This window comes from Trachinotus anak, unplaced genomic scaffold, assembly GCF_046630095.1.
Source record: "Trachinotus anak isolate AG129_WGS33_773 ecotype Australia unplaced genomic scaffold, CSIRO_AGI_Tana_v1 ptg000002l, whole genome shotgun sequence".
Taxonomy (NCBI): Eukaryota; Metazoa; Chordata; class Actinopteri; order Carangiformes; family Carangidae; genus Trachinotus; species Trachinotus anak.
Window position 1 is genome coordinate 5,424,066 of NW_027273853.1, and position 16,233 is coordinate 5,440,298.

The 16,233-nt window shown below is 41.8% G+C and overlaps 3 protein-coding genes across 17 annotated transcripts in view; all 3 read right to left on the reverse strand.

Moving 5' to 3' along the window:
* Positions 1–27: 27 nt before the first annotated feature.
* Positions 28–2,738, reverse strand: LOC139629668 (protein PML-like). Its single transcript, XM_071492441.1, has 2 exons — positions 2,172–2,738; positions 28–1,453 (listed from the first exon to the last, which is right to left on the reverse strand). Exons 1-2 carry the CDS (start codon positions 2,242–2,244, stop codon positions 792–794), a joined length of 735 nt encoding a protein of 244 aa, XP_071348542.1. The 5' UTR covers positions 2,245–2,738; the 3' UTR covers positions 28–791.
* Positions 2,739–3,258: 520 nt separating this feature from the next.
* Positions 3,259–7,760, reverse strand: LOC139629675 (maternal protein exuperantia-1-like). Its single transcript, XM_071492453.1, has 3 exons — positions 7,446–7,760; positions 7,244–7,295; positions 3,259–4,073 (listed from the first exon to the last, which is right to left on the reverse strand). The coding sequence occupies exons 2-3, from the start codon at positions 7,293–7,295 to the stop codon at positions 3,535–3,537; spliced, it is 591 nt and encodes a 196-aa protein (XP_071348554.1). The 5' UTR covers positions 7,446–7,760; the 3' UTR covers positions 3,259–3,534.
* Positions 7,761–11,225: 3,465 nt separating this feature from the next.
* The window catches only part of LOC139629595 (unconventional myosin-IXAa-like), a 174,246-nt gene continuing 169,238 nt past the window's right edge, over positions 11,226–16,233 (reverse strand). For 12 of the 15 annotated variants that reach the window (XM_071492319.1, XM_071492416.1, XM_071492329.1 and 9 more), the window contains 4 exons: positions 15,344–15,364; positions 14,799–15,034; positions 14,193–14,335; positions 11,226–13,191 (listed from right to left, as the gene is read on the reverse strand). In XM_071492319.1, the coding sequence (XP_071348420.1) occupies positions 12,806–13,191; positions 14,193–14,335; positions 14,799–15,034; positions 15,344–15,364 (786 nt within the window). In that variant the 3' untranslated portion in view covers positions 11,226–12,805. Of the gene's footprint in view, positions 13,192–14,081; positions 14,336–14,798; positions 15,035–15,343; positions 15,365–16,233 lie in introns of all 15 variants that reach the window. The other 3 variants (XM_071492347.1, XM_071492376.1, XM_071492395.1) reach the window with 2 other exon arrangements.

Consider the following 16,233-nt stretch of genomic DNA (forward strand, 5'->3'; position numbering starts at 1 on the left):
TTAAATTATAGTGAAATATATCCATGGTAATATTGCACAACAGTTTTATTTATTCGATTTCAGCCATATCTTCTTGGCCTACTTTAAATATTCACATATTAATTACGCACTAATAAGCAATGATGTATATAATTTGCGACAAATGTTAAGAAATACATTTATTAGATTTATTTGCCTCCAATAAAAATATCATGCAGAGCTCTTCAAAACACAGTAAAACTACATAGATTTTTTTTTCAGTTCCAAACTGTATATTTAAGGCAGATATCCAGCTTTATCACTATATCCACATATTGATGACTGAAAATCAAAAGTGCTGGGTTGAAAGTGGAATAAGATCTGCCCACCAGTGTCTAGATTTTCACCGTTTAAGTCACATAAACAGACATCTGAAACTTGGCTCTTTCTAAAGAAGTATTCATTATGGATAAAGACAGTCTGCCTGTTTGTTGTCACTGAGCTAAATAGTGAGGACATACTGCAGTAAACAACATCCGATATCAAAAGCCATCTGAAGAGTCCCACAAATTTATGCAAGCCCTCATCTTCTTTTCCTTTTTTGCACCAAAGAAGATTAGTTGTCCATCAGTTATGTCCACCACCAACAACTGGAGGAAAACTGACAGTTGTCTTGGTTTGTGCATAAAGTAACGCAGCAGGTTTCATGAGTTCTGCTGCGGGGCACCAGGTAAAATGCATAGGGTGGTAGAGGCTGCCAGTCTGCTTGGTTATGGTCTCATTGTCAACAGTATTTGACTCAGTCTGATAATAATCTATTGATGTAAAATATTTTATAATCCATCGTGGTCCTCTGCTTTATGCTCCGTGACCTCCACTGTCGGTCTGAAGTGCTCCCACAGGGGGCGCTGTCCAGGAATCTTACAGGGCACTTTGGCAGCTGTCACCGCTGGCTTGTTTTCCATGGTGTCCAGAGTAAACATGTGCCTACAAACCAGCTCTGGCGTGGGCTGAAGCACACTATACAGAGCCTGCAATGCCCGCACATCCTCCAAAGCATCATGGGCCTTGTAGTTCAAACCCAACAGCTCTTTGACCAGATTCTCCTGCCGAAAACTCTGGAGGCAGCGGTCCTTCAGCATCTCTCGGGCCAGTGGAAGAGTGTCAACATAGCCTGAGATTGAAGACTCAAACTCTGCTCTGAGGTCCAGTTCATCAAGAGCTCGAGCAAGTACAGGACAGTCGAAGCGACGGATGTTGTGGCCGATGACAAGTGGGCTTCTGAGCATTTGAAGGAAAGCTATGAAGGAGACCAGGACCTCTCGCAGGGAGTTGGTGAGGACAAGCTGGCGGTGGAGGTACAGCTTCTGTCTGCGGACCCTGAAGCCAGTCACTTTGGCTGCTCCTCGCTGCATCCGACTGCGAGGGATGATGTAGAGGTTGAGTGAGTGGCCCCCACTGACCGCAGCCAGCTGGACGATGTCACAACTCTGACCTGGAGAAACAAAACTGAGCTTCAGAAGAATTTTCTCTGGGAAGACCATCCAGACACCAAGTCTGAGGCAGCACATGTAAAAACTTTGATGAAATAACTGGAGGATGTTATGTTCACCAGAGGTTAATCAGCAACAATCAGGCAACAAGGATATCATGCTATAATTTATACTATGTCATGATGATGAAGTAAATTACCAGGAAAGTCTATTAAGAAACTGTAAATGGACAAAATAACCTGATAATAATGTCTGTGCTGGATAACTGAGTGAAATATACACCTGACAAATCAAGTTACTTCACATTGAAGTACCTTGATTACATAAAAATCCGATACCACAATAAAACAGTCCTGCTCTTTGTTTTGAACTGTTTTGTCTCACTGAAACCTCTGGTAAATGTTTTTGCTTTCTTTATCTTCCATACTCAGGCAAACTGAACGGATCCAAAGATGTCCTGAGTTATACAAGTAATTTACTGATAATTACCAGTACATCCAATAATACTTTGCAAACAGGGACTTCCAATCGCGAATTCGGCGCAGATATTTTTAACTGAATTTACCAAATGTAAACAAATACAGGCCAAAAAGCGGGACACGTCGTAGCCCACAGTGTAACTCACTGAAACGTGAGTGCTCTGCTGCTGCAATGTTTACACCATTAGCGTTTACACCATTAGTCGTGAGGCACACAACAGCGGGTCACAGGTCACCTTACCCAGCCCCGTGGTCTCCAGGTCAAAGAAAACCAGCGACCGTCCACACTCTTCCGCTCCGGCCGAGCTCTGCATCACGCTTCAGCCTTGACTTTATAAAATAAACCAAACAAACACAAACTGCAGTCCCTGGCAGTCTGTGTGCCGCTGCACGGTGTTAAACCGCATCCATTTGTCTGTATTTGTTGTATTTATCCCATGAAAGTTTTCCCTCCACGCCTTTTAACACCTGCGTAGAGAGGCAACCCCGGCCGGAAGATCGCAACTGTCAAAATAAAAGCCCCATTGATGATGAACACAAAGGAAAACACAAAACAAACAAATAAACCTGTTGAAAATTAAATATTATTCCTTAACATGACACAAAATGAACAAAGAGCTATGACCTCATTTATAGTAATGTACACCCCAGTAATAGCTTGGTTGTTAGATTTACTAATACTGATTATTGCTGTACATTTTTTCAGAGGGGAAATGTCAAATTTTGATGATTTTTGAAGCAACAAAAGAGGTAAATACAGCCCCTGCACAAACATACTTAAAAATGGACCTTCCCTCAAATGTTGATTTTCAGTAATTAGTAACCTCCCGTTTAGACTGTCACAGCTTAAAACACGTTTCATAGCCAGCTAAGACTCTTTTTATGAATTTTCACCCATTCTACCTGCAGATCATTTCAATATCTGAGATATCTTTAAAGCTGTCTTGCACACACAGCATGTTTGAGATGCAGCTACAGATTGTCAGTGATGTTGAGCTCAGAGGACTGTGAGGGCTTCAGCTTGTTTCTTTTGGAAGGTTATGATGGATTTTGAGGTCTTTTTGCTTTGGATCATTGTCCTGCTGTAGCCAGCCTCTTTTCAACTTCTTGACTGACTGCAGGACATTTGCAGAACTGGCTGATATCTAGTGGAATCCATTCCTTCTTCTATCTGTGCTATGTTTCTTGTGCCACTGGCTCTCACACAACTCCAGAGAATAATGTGTTCACCCCCCTGCGTACCATCTGTGGGGAGAGTCCTCCCCCTGCATGACTACTGAAATTTGTTGCAAATAATTGGTCAAAAAATACCAAGTTGTCTAGAAGAATTAAACAGAAAAGGTTTAATGGTTCCTGTGTGAAAACTGTGCTACTATTTAACTGGAAAGAGTTCAATACTTGTATGAAACATGTTACTGTACATTAGACAACAAAGCTACAAAACTAAATAACAGAAGTCACGATACAGTATGAACATGATCTGACATTTTTTGTCTCGATGTTACAAATGTCTGTCCAACCATCTCAGGGTACATGTGTTAAAAACTGCAACTAAAAGATACATTTTTATAGCATATTTTCTTTTCAATCTGTTTTTATCTTTTTTAAAACTTAAGGTTTGCCCTGAAAGTGCATCTGGAGACGCTCAATGCGCTTGGACTCCATGATTTGAACAGCTCCTGCAGCATCCTGGCGTCCTCCACAGCATTATGGGCGTCGTAGGTCTTTCCCAGGAAGTGCCGGACCAGATTCTCCTGGGAATAACTGGCCTGACTCCTGAAGAGGTTCTTGCTTAGCAGGAAGGTATCCACAAATCCAGAGACCACCCTCTGGAACTCCTGCCGGAGGGAGTACTGCTGCAGCACTCTGGTGAGCACAGGTGCATCAAACCGCCTTGCATTGTGGGCCGCCAGCAGCACAGGGCGGCGGAATGAGCGAAGGAAGGCGATGAAGGAGGTGAGAGCCTCAACGAGAGGGGTGGTGGACATGGGAACTCCGTGGAGAAACAGGCCAAAGGCACTGACAGTGAAGCCTGTGACCTCCCTGGCGCTCTCTGTGAGGGGGCGGCGGGGGAGGGTGTAGACGTTAAAATCCCTCTCTCCACAGATGGCGGACAACTGGATGATGTCACACACGTCTGTGTCTGAAAGCAGAGCAGGGACGGATTAATAAGAGAAAAATAAAATATAAATAAATATAAATTGCAATATCCAAAATTATAAACACATCAACTTATTGTCAGAAAACTGCTCAATGTGGTTTTTCAGCATCTCTCAGAGATCTACTGATAATGTGATGTAGAGGCGGATGATTTGGTGACATCATAACCTGTGATGTAAATGAGTCTACCGTGTGAGATTTTACCATACAGGGATAACTCTGACTTAAAAGCAATAGTTTGATATTTTGGTAAATACACGTACTCTCCCTCCTGCCAATGAGAAGATCGATACCACTTTCATGTCTAGCTGTTAAATATGAAGCTGCAGCTGACAGGCTATTTCTTTGACTGGAAAAATGGCTAAATTTTGTTACTTCTTTTACTTTTGTTACTTAAAGGCAATCTAGCTATTTCCCTATTTCCGGTCTTTATGCTAAGCTAAGACAACTGGATTCTGATGGTGGTGTTTCTGTTGTACAGACATGAGAGTGGTATTGACCTTCTCATCTAACTCTTGACGAGAAAGGGAACAAGCATATTTCCCAAAATAGCAAATTCTGTCTTTAAGTCAAATGTAAACTACTGAATCATCCTCATGGTAACTGGTGCAAACTCCTAAAGCTGCCCGTACGCTTCTTAAGAAAAGCTTGTCGGATGGTTAAACAGCTTTGTACCTCCCCCCCACACACCTTTCCAACACTGGGTTAGGGGGAGCTCAGCTATATCCGACCAAATTCCCAAAAATCCATCGATCCTACTTTCACACCCACTTCACTCAAGCCCCCAGGAATGAAGCTGGTCTGTGAAGGGTCATGGCTGCACAGAGCATTTCACCTTCTGTGTTCATCAAATAATGAACTCTGGCCCAAAAACCATTTTCTCAATATACAATCACTGGAGAAGTGGTGGCTGTGAAACAGTGAAGAAATTACTATTTTGTTCCATTTGGCCCAATAACATTTGGAAAGTCTCGAGAAGCTGCATGTTTAAATAATCTAATCTCATTCAAGTGCCAACAGGATCTCAACCGGCTCGGGCAGCAGATGAACTGGTTCTGTTCGACCATAACCTGAACCCTATTCTGATGAAGGCCATTTCTCTATATTAAAGTTACCCTGTACCCTGTAAAGTGTCTTGAGATAATGTATGTTATGATTTGGTGCTACACAAATAAAACTGAATTGAATTGAATTGAGATACAGCTATAAGCACCAAGAATGTCCACACAGAGAAGTAATTGTGTCATTTGAAGTATGTTTGTTTGCCTTAAAAGAAAAGGGACACATTCATCTGGAAGCCATGTCTGAGAATCTGCTTTTAAAATAATCAAAAATAATGAATTAAATAGTTAATAATTAAATAAAAATAAAAATGCTGCTCATATAGCCTATATAAGGTAGTCTAGTCTTACTTCCTGTATCTAGATGTTGCCTAGCAATATTTTGAAGTTGATTACATATGGGTTTTGCAAAGTCAGCAGGATAATGCCCTTAAAATTTTAATCATGGATTGTAGGACTTATACATCACTCACCTACATTATTACAACATAATATTACAATAGTAATTCTTAGTTAACATCTTTGGTGTTGCTGCTTGTTGTTTCTGCGCAGTCTTCAGAGATCAGCTGACAGAGGCTTTTTTTCTGGGTGATGCTCTTTTTTTTATCTTTATCTGTGCAGCCGTGGCATTCTCATAGTGGCTACACATGAAATATGAAGTCCTGCCAAAAATGTGACGGTAATGAGTGAGTCACTGCGCACACCCACATAGTCCAAACCGCAGAATCCAGCGCGTCACTCTGAAGTCACAGAGAAATCCTCACATCTAGTTTCGGCCAGATTGTAGCTGAAGATCAAACCCTGACAGGAAGCCAAGTGTCACTGACATATTCAACAACCACGCCTGCAGCTAATGATCACCGTTATCGACTAATCTCACACTTATTTCTCACAGTTAATCGATGAATCATTCGATCTTTAAAATGTGAGACAATACTGAAAAACTGGCAAGATTCAGTTGATCCACTGTTGCATAAAAATACTGATGATTTAAAGCAGTTGCTCTCTCGCTATCTCGCCACAGGTTCAGTATGTAATTATGGGTATTCTGTGTGCAATAATGAAATCTCCATGTCGCAGCTCTCATTGAGGTCTGTCGCGCAGCGGAGGCATCCTGTGGCGGGCACAGGAAGAGCATCTCCGGCTGCTTGTGGCTCGGTGCACACAAGCAGGCCAGTGACGCTTCTCCCCAAACCCAGCTTCAGTTTCTCACTACAGTCCACAGTCAACTGCAAGAGACAGATGCGAGATTAGAAACCTTGACCTTGACCTCTGTATCACCGCTGTTGACGGGTGGAGCCTTCAGACTGGATCGATAAAAATAATTATGATCCTGGCTACAATAATTCATTTTACATAACGGTGGACACTTCAAAGACACTAAAAGTTAGTCTGTAGATTGACATCGCAGCAAGTACATTTACACAAATACTGTACTTCAGACCTAGTATTACCACATTCTGCTACTCCACAGGCAAACACTGTACTTTTTACTTCACACATTTATCCGATAACTATGGTTAATAGTTACTTTGCAGATTCAGACGAATAACACATAACATAATCAACAAATAAGTTATTAAGTTATGTTATTGATTATTGATTAAGATACCCAGCAGTGTATAAACTTAAAATGAGCCAGACCATCACATTTATCAGCTGCAGGACTTTTACCTGCAAAATGTATTTGTATTTCTACATTGTGGTATCATGACTTTTATTTTAGTGAAAGGTCTGAGTACTTCCTTCACCACTGACCTCAAATGGTGCAAAAATATTGATAAAAAAAATTCAGTGATGTTTCAGTGGTAGAACATGAAACAAAAAAAAAAAAAAAAAAAGAAATCTTAGTAATAAAGGCAACAAGATCTGGGTAAAAGATCAGGAAAATTGCTGCCAAATTCCAGTATGTCAATTATTTCCAAAATCAAATGTGAACCTTAAAACTCAAAAATAAGAATTTATATAAAAATACAAAAAATACTTGAGGCAATTGTTCTCAAACCTTAACCTATCATAACACCCACTGTTCAAATACAGTAAATACCTTGACAAAGTTACATGACAATACTATGACTGATGGAGGAGTTACCTAACCCAGTTGTCTCCAGGTCAAAGAAAACGATGATTTTGTTGTCAGACATCTGTGGGATTTAAAGTAAAAAGCATTTGATTCAATGTTGAATTTAAAGTTTCCATCTGTCAAGTCTTATAAATCTGTCAGTTCAAACATGAAGATAACATTCAGCTATATTTGAAGCCGGTGGATAAAGTGGAGTGAAAAGGAAACTCACCGTGTCCCGGCTGGATGTGGAGCCAGCTGAGCCTCTGACAGATCATGTGTGCTGTAATAACCTCACTTATATTCATGAGCAGACTCATCCGGGAGGGACCAACAGGTGATTCACAGCAACAGCGTCACATTAACTCCACTTTCATTTTAGTGGAAGGGAAACTCAGTGTTTTTCTCTCTCCCTCTCCCTCTTTCTCTTTCTTTTCTCCCTTCTACGAGCCCCTCCCTGCTCGGTTATGCGGCCCGCTCCTCTCTGACACGCCGCAGGTGCGACAACAACAGACGTGTTGCGGGGAGGCGGAGGAATCTTCCCCGCTGTTCGGGCCGGTTCTCTCCTGCCCCGCTGGATGAGCGGCGGAGGCTTTTGTTTTGGTAAACTAACAAAATAAATTAAAATTCATTAAATTCATGAAATATGAACGAATAAGTGCATAACAATTAAAATCAAACCAAAATCCAGATGTCACCGCTCAGAATGCATTAAGCTCTGTCCCCATGCATTTCAAAGTAAAAGACCAATGTACTGTGATGTAAGCGGCTGACTGTAATCAGGCAGTATCACACAGGAGGAAGTGATGCTGTGTCAGCTCGGCTGTGAAGACATAAAAGCGGGTCAGGGCCCGGGCTCTCTTTGCCGAGGTCGGCTGAGCGCAGCTGGAGGTGATGCTGGAGTATCCGGGCTTTCCCGCCCTCTTCTGACGACCACCTATAATTTATTCATTTTGAGGGAATGTATTTATCTCGGCGGTGCAAAGTTTGTAACAACAGACAGATGGATAGATAGATGACTTTTAATGTGACGCTAATTAACGGAGTGATACATGTGTTAAAAGTCCCGGTGCTGTTGGCTGCGCTGTATCCCAGATCAGGACCGGATCGGTACTTTACCTGCTACACAGAGGCTGGATTTCCTCCAGATTCATTGTTCTAATAATTCATAAAGTTCAGATTAACAGTTGCTTGGCCAGTATGTAAAGAAACAAATGACCTTATACCATTAGTTGAAAGTGTAAAGGAAATGAAATTGAGAATAAGCTCTACTTTCATGTGATATGCTGCAGGTTTGGCTGGTGTATCAGGGATGAGATACAACTATTTAATGCAATTAAAATTCAAACAACTTTCACTCAAGTAAAAGTAAAATTACTTGTGTAAAACGCGAGGAAGGTGATGATGTTATTGGATTAGGACTATTAACTTAAAGAACATTTTTATGCTACAAAATAAAGTGCAGCAACACATCAATCTATATGTTACTGGAGCAACATCACATCACTGAGTCCTACTGAAAATAAATTGATAGAAAATTTAAAAATTAAAAAAATTAATATAAGGACCATATCATATCTTGTTGGATTTGATCATGCCTTTGTCCCTTCACTTAATAGATTAATTGAAGAGCTGTTATATTCTCACAAGATCTCTGATTGTAAAATATACAAAATTATGAATAATATTTTAAGTGAACAGAAAGTGACACATAAACTTTTGAATCCATACAAAAATAGCAGCTTAAAGAGGCTCTCAGGTGATAATGGCCGTTAAATGTCATGAATATGATCCATTAATGGAGCTATTTGTAAGCTTTGCTGGTGCCACATGGTCAACGTTAACATTAACAGTTGTTTACTTTGCAGTCTAGTTTAGAGTTTAGCATCAAACTTCTGTCCTTTTCTCGCTGTAAAGAAGAGCTGTTTCCAGTAGTGGAAAGCAACACTCTTGTTCTGCCTCTGTTTTTATCACATCTTTTCTCCTACTGAAGTTAGCACGCTAACCAGCTTTCTGATACCGAGTCACTGTGGCGTCCAGGCCGCTCTGAAGAAGTAGCGTTTTTCACAGAACGTATTATAACCTCTTGCCTTGTAAACGCAATGAGGGCTGAGGCTTATGCCAAGAGGAGTGAACAAACAGTTGTTAATGCTGTTGGCTATGTAGCAACAGCAGAACTTAGAAATAGCACCTTTAAAGGGACTCTGTGGAAGTTTTGACAAGAAGCAATTTGCATAGGTTTGTATCTTGTGCACAAACAGGCACGTTGGAATGGACACAGTCCCACGTGTCCCAACAGTTGAAGGCTAAATGCAAAGCGATGTGCCAGCAAAGTAAATGAAAACAAAGACTGCAAGCGAGCAAACATACATACAAACAATGCATTTTTTTCAAAAATATTTGAAAGGGGCTATTTGTAAGTTTTCTCTGCCACAGACCATGGTTTCTTGCCGGAAGGTGATTGTGGTGATTGTCACTTGACATTTAAAGCTTTGGCCATTGTTGTCTTTATAATACAACAGGTTATAATACACTCTCTGACCAGCGCTACATCCTCAGGGCGGATTGGAGGCTACAATGCATCACTATCAGAAAGTGACGAGTTGCCATTTGAATTTCCACCACTGGAGCTCTTGGTGACTAAAGGAATGAAGATTGATGCTAGACTCACAATGTTTCTTCTAGACTGGTAACTAAACAGCTGTCAATGCTAATGTTAGCTATGTAGCAATAACAAAACTTACAAAAAGCTCCTTTAGATATCTGCCTTGTGAAAGTTTTTAAGAGGAAGGAAATGTATTTGGGTTCTTTTTTAGGCCTCGAGGATGCACACAGTGTGTAAAACTGAAAACAAATATAACTTTGGTTGTTTACAAGAAAATTAAAACTATATGTCCCACATTAAAAAAAACATTAATGTGTAATGTTGTCCCAAAGAAGATACATTCTGTGACATCAAGTACAAATACACATTTCTGTCAAAATATTACACAACTCATTTGTGTTTGGCTGCAGTTTTGCTTTTTTAATAAGCAGATGAAATTTCCCCCATAAAGTCTTTTTTTTTCTTACAACCATAGACATGTTTGTATCATTAAAAAAAGAAATATAACACAAATTGCACCTTATACATAACCGTGTCCAGAGTGGCGCAGACAGAGAGACACAACACTTTTTTTTTTTCGCTTCGTAGCACAAACATGACAGACCGAGTGTGGCCTGTTAAAATGTTGCCATGATTAATAGTAGATAATGAACCGTACACAGGATAATATATCCTTTTATAACACCTTTTATAACAGATTCTTTTCAACCAATGTACACCCCAAACGCATGATCATAAATAGTACATACACTGTGTATAAAAGAGGAACAAAAACAACCAGAGAAAGCAGAGCATGCCTTCCAGTGACAGGTACATTCACTTTTTTTTCTTTTTTTGTCTTTTTTTTATATTTTTTTTGCAGAATGCCATATAGACAGCCTGGACATGTACAAATACCATCCCTTCAAATACCAGCTTAAAGATATTTGACCTGGAATCAGTTTTTGTCCTTTCAGTTCACTGAAACTGTTGTTTTTTCTTCTAAACAGGTCTACACTTAATGTGATAAAAAAGACAACAAGTCTCCACATCTGCAGTAAAACTGGGTCTTCACCGAGTCTTCACTGACACTTCCAGCTTCAAGGAAAAGTTGATTAACACTGATTGTGTTGGTGAGATCGGAGCAAAAGTCGCCCCAAAAGTATCTGATCACAGACGCAGCAAGCAAAGGAGAGATATTGCAGCTTAAGTACGGTGACATCATTGCTGTTAAGCTACTGAGTAGACCCATGAAACTGAATATCACACTGCTACTGTGTGGACAGAGACAGAAAGAGAGTAAGATTATGCAGAAACACGAGGACAGTCTGAGTTAGGTGCTACTTGTTTGCAGAATAAATGCTACTTTTCACAGCCAGAGCCGGAGGAGAAGAGGATGGAAGAGCTTTGTTAATGTTTGTTGAACGAGAAGAAGAAGAAGAAGAAGAAGAAGAAGAAAGTGTTTTGGATGGCTCAGAGGACAACATGGACGGTTTAAGTGAATTGGTGAGTGCAAGAGTTTCCCCACAAGTGCAATGAAACTCAGACTGACGAAATATTTCGTAAATCGGAGTTAGTTTTAGTGTCACTTGTTGGTTGCACAGATTTTCCACACTGATAAGAATAATATTGTAGGGAAAACACTAGTGTGTATGTGTGTGTAGAGATGACAACACATGCACAGTGGGAGCTGATACAGTGACAGGAATTATTCATTCATTCATTCATTCATTCATTCAGACATGCACACACACAAACACGCACACACATACATGGGAAAGAAAAAAATGGCTTTCATCTGAACAAAAATAAACCATTGACAACAAAAACTCGACATCTTTGATATCAATAACAACACCTATAATACAGCAATAATATATATTAACAAAAAAATTCAAGTCCTGACAAAGTAATACTGATGTTTCTGGAAAAAGCGGAAGGAAAAACAGAACGCTCGCAGGGAAAGGCAGATAGAAAACACATATGGCTGACTGACTGGCATTTGACACCCCAGGTCGCGTATGCGTGACACCCAACACGTAGCACAGATCGACAGCTTTTCCTTCTATTATTTCTCCAGAGTGTAACCTGAGGACACCCAGAACTGGCTCTGTTCAATGTGAAATAGGAAAAAAAAAAAAAGAAAAATCAAATCACATGTAGGTGAACAAGACCAGCACACAAACAAAACAGGAACCAGACACTTCATTTTGCAAAGAACAGGAAACAGAGACTAATCAACGATGAATGAACCAAGAGCAGCAGAGTTTCTTTCTATGTACACTTTTTTCCCCTGTAACATAATAATAATAATAATAATAATAATAATAATAATATGTAACATACAGCTGTGACATATTTCTGTACAGTTTTTTCAAACTGACATAGGAAAAAGTGTGATGGAGAAGCATGCAGCCTCCTGGCTGGTGTGTCCTGTGTAAACGTGAAGAGCAGACTTAGCTTGGTGCTGGTTTCAGACAAAACGTCCGCCAGTTCAGTCGGTATGGCTACATTTCTTCTCGGTGGCTTTAACCACCTGCCCACATGCTAAAAAATAAAGACAGGGCACTGTAAGATTTGGCTTTGCAGGTGTGGGTTTTTCTCTGTGTCTCACCACTCGTCCACCCCTTCTTCTTCTTCTCTCTCCTCTCTCCGACCCCCGGTGCTCCAGCAGGGGTCAAACAGCACTGAGATCAGAGGGTCAACAAACCTTTCGCTTCACTCTTTCTGTTTTTCACATTAGGCATCAGTCTTCCTCCTTTGACCATCTGTTGTTTTGTCCCTCTGTGTAACGTGTCCAGTCTTCTCTTCTTTGATTCCTGCAGCTTCCTGCTTTGACTGGACCAGGGGAGGAGGGGGTGGGCACTGAGGAGGGGCAGCAGGCGACACTGGGCATGAACCTCGCCCCGTGACCAGCCTCGTCCAACCCCGGACTCTCCCTCCTCCCCTTCTCGCCCACCCTCCTGCGCTCGAACAGGCGGCGGCCGGCGTTCCTTCCCTCCTCGTCTTCACACCATGAACTCGTTGCTGCCGTACAGAACCAGCTGCTGTGGCCCCGAGCTGAAGTCCGACTCCCTCCGGTGGCTTCCCGAGGGCTCGCGTGGCGAACTGCGGCTCAGCCTGAGCCTGTGCTGGGTCTTGCCGGTTCTGTGACCCCCCTCCGCCTCGGCCATTGGGGCCCCCAAACCGCAGGAGGTGAGCAAGGGCCCGGAGGAGGAGGAGCGGAACCGGTAGTGAGGGGACGGAGAGCCGGAGGCGTTAGAGGAGAGGGAGGAGGAGGGGTGATAGGAGGAGACGGTGGAGGTGGAGTCGGCTGAGTCCTGGGAGTCCGGCTGACGGCGCAGAGCTCGTCTGCTCTTAGCCTCCGACTTCCTGGAGCGGAACGTGCCGTGCTCTGTGGAGAGAGAGAGAGAGATACAAAGGTAGAGAGACATTAAAGACACATTTTAACCATGTTGAGAACATATTGTTTAGACGCACATACACTGCATTTACATTACTGCTGATATTTTAACTAGATCACAACAATATTCTGATTAAACCACTTAAACCTGATTGTCTCACATCATCTTCAAAATTAAAGTAAACTAAATATAAATAGCAGACCTCCACTGTCTTAATTAAGCTGTTACTTTAATTAACTTAAAAAAACAGTGATTGAATTATTGTGTGCACACAAAGAAAAGCTATAACACTGTTGTCGACTGTGATTATAAATACCCAGGATGCATTTGAGATCTGATCACCAGGACCACAATTGGAAGTGGTCTAGACCACATGTGGCCACATTCTTCTAGCAGTGTGAACAAATGTGTCCTGGGCCACATTGAAGGACCGCCTACTCATCTGACGTCCTCTGCTACAGTCTGATTAGTCTAATTTGTTGTGATTGGATCACCAGCCAGGTCTGAGCAGGGCCTGTGGTGTGTGTGCAGCCGCTGGAGGTGTCCCCACCTTCCTCATTGGCTGAGTCCTGATTAAAGCGGCACCTGGTCCAGACCACCAATCAACCAGATGCCATTTGGGGCCGACAGTACCAAAGCCAGGCCAGCATACCTCCTGCTATTGTTGAGTTTTTGTCGGTTTTTGAATTAATTCATTAAACTTTGGTTATCAAGTATTGTTTGTTTTAAAATCGGGACAGAGTGGTCTGACAGGTTTTATTTTCATTTGTATTTTCCTTTAGAAAGCTCATTGCAGCTCTTGTTTATCTGGAGTCGCCTGTTTATATTTGGCTCTTTGTTTTAACAGCATCCATTTCCCCTGTTTTCCCTTTTATTTTACCTCATTTATTGTTTGCATCATTTTCTCCAAGCTCCTTTGCTTATCCAACTACATCTGGTTTTATGCTGCTTCCCTTTCCCCAAAACGAGCCGGGTTGTAAGACACACCCACCAGAGGGGTCTGAGGTGGCTCCTTTGGTCTCCATGGTGATATTTTCAGAGCTGTCTGCTGTCCCGATGGACGCCTCAGATTCAGGAGTCTCATCGTCGGACGCCCGCGGCTCCAAGATCAGCATCTCATACGTCAGCTCCTCCCTGCCGACACACACATGCAAATCACAGGTCAAGTGCTGCTTTATCCAAATCAGCACATTTACATTTGAGCCTTTGGGTTTTATCATGACATGCAACTGTGTTTGTGATCCATACAACGGAGGAGCAGATAAGTGATGACTTAAAAACAACAACAGACAAACAGACACATTCACTCATGGAAAAGTAAAGAGTTTTTATTGGTACCATTTACTGAGTGATGCTTCTGCTAATAATGATAAAAATGGAGGGTGATTCAGATGAATTTGTTTTCATTTTTTTGTTTGTATTAACAATATAACATGAAGTTTTTTCACAGCTTCTGAAGACATGTTTTATGTCGAGAATACAATGCTTTTTACTGTATATCTTGTCTATGTTTGGGTAGCTGTGCACTTGCACCACACGATGAACAAAAACACTTTCAGCGTCATCTGATCTGAATCCATCCACACAGGCGTCGTACTTCTCTTTCTGCAGACTCTCGATCTGCTCGGTGAGGATCCGCTCCTCCTGCTGCATCGCCAGCTGCTGCTGCTCGTTCAGCCCCGCCTCTGCTGCATCCTCTCCTCCTGCTCCTCCGCCTCCACCTCCACCTCCTCCTCCTCCTCCTGCACTCTCTCCATCCACCTCAGGAGGTGCTCGGGGGCTGTGAGGGGGTGAGGCCGTGTGGCCGCTGCTTTGTCGAACACGGCTTTTGCTCTGCAAGTTCACCCACACACACACACACACACACACAGAATTACACAGTGTGAAAGTGAGTGTTAGCCAAGGTTCACCAGGAATAATCATTTTGCCGCTGACGTTGACGGTGATGAAGCACAGACAGAGGACTCGCTATAGTCACAGTTGAATGTTCTGACCACATGGTAACTATACAGAGGATGTATTGACCACAGTTCACAACACCACTGCTGAGAAACCATGAGGTTTGCTGAATGTCACCGTACACACACACACACACACACACACACACACACACACACACACAAACACACAGGCAGGCATTACCTTAAGTTTAGCTGTGTTAGGCTGCATGTTAATAAGTTGTGAAGCAGAAACAGAGAAGCAAAGAGCGGTCAGTGGAGTCACAGCAGCTACGTCTGAGTGTTGCTCTTTCTGAACGCTCAACACAAACAAACATCAACCAAAGACAAATCTACCTTGTCTTGGAAAAGAAACACAAATTGCCTAATTTTACTCATTTCAGCCAGAGACAAAAAAAAAAGGAGGAGCCTTCATTTGTCCCACAGGAACCGCACCGCTAGTCTGATAGCATTAGCATTTCTCAGGAGCTAACAGGCTGTTAGCTTGGTTTGCTTTCCACAGATCAGACATCGCAACAACACCGCAATGGAAATTCTTTGGACAATTAACTTTATACAAACAGCAGAGGAACATAAAGTGTGTGTAGACTACTGTGCGTTAAATCAACACTGTTAGCAGTAGCTAGCTAGCTAGCTAGCTTCAAATCATACTGTTACATACTATTTTGGTCATTTAGGTTCATAAGAATCAACTTAATTCACTTAATGCTCCAATGTGTGGCTGTCTGTGAGTCATTACTTAACTTGCCAAGTTATTTAGCTAAATAACTGCTGTTATTATTATTATTATTATTATTTTATTATAGCCAATGTTGGTTACTGCTGAAATCCCATCTGTTAGCACCACAGTGGGCTTCAAGCAGAAATGGGACTGAGTCAGTCTCAAGTCTTGATCTTGAGATATAATTGAGTCTGAGTCTAGTTCTCAGCCTCGTTGTACTTTGGGTGATTATGTTGAACTGAGGAGAATCTGTGCCTCCACAAAACCTGGCAGGAACAATGACTGTGCAGAGCCACAGTGACATGTTTTATGTGAAAATCTGTGGTATTTTCTAAACGAGGCGAACGTTTTCA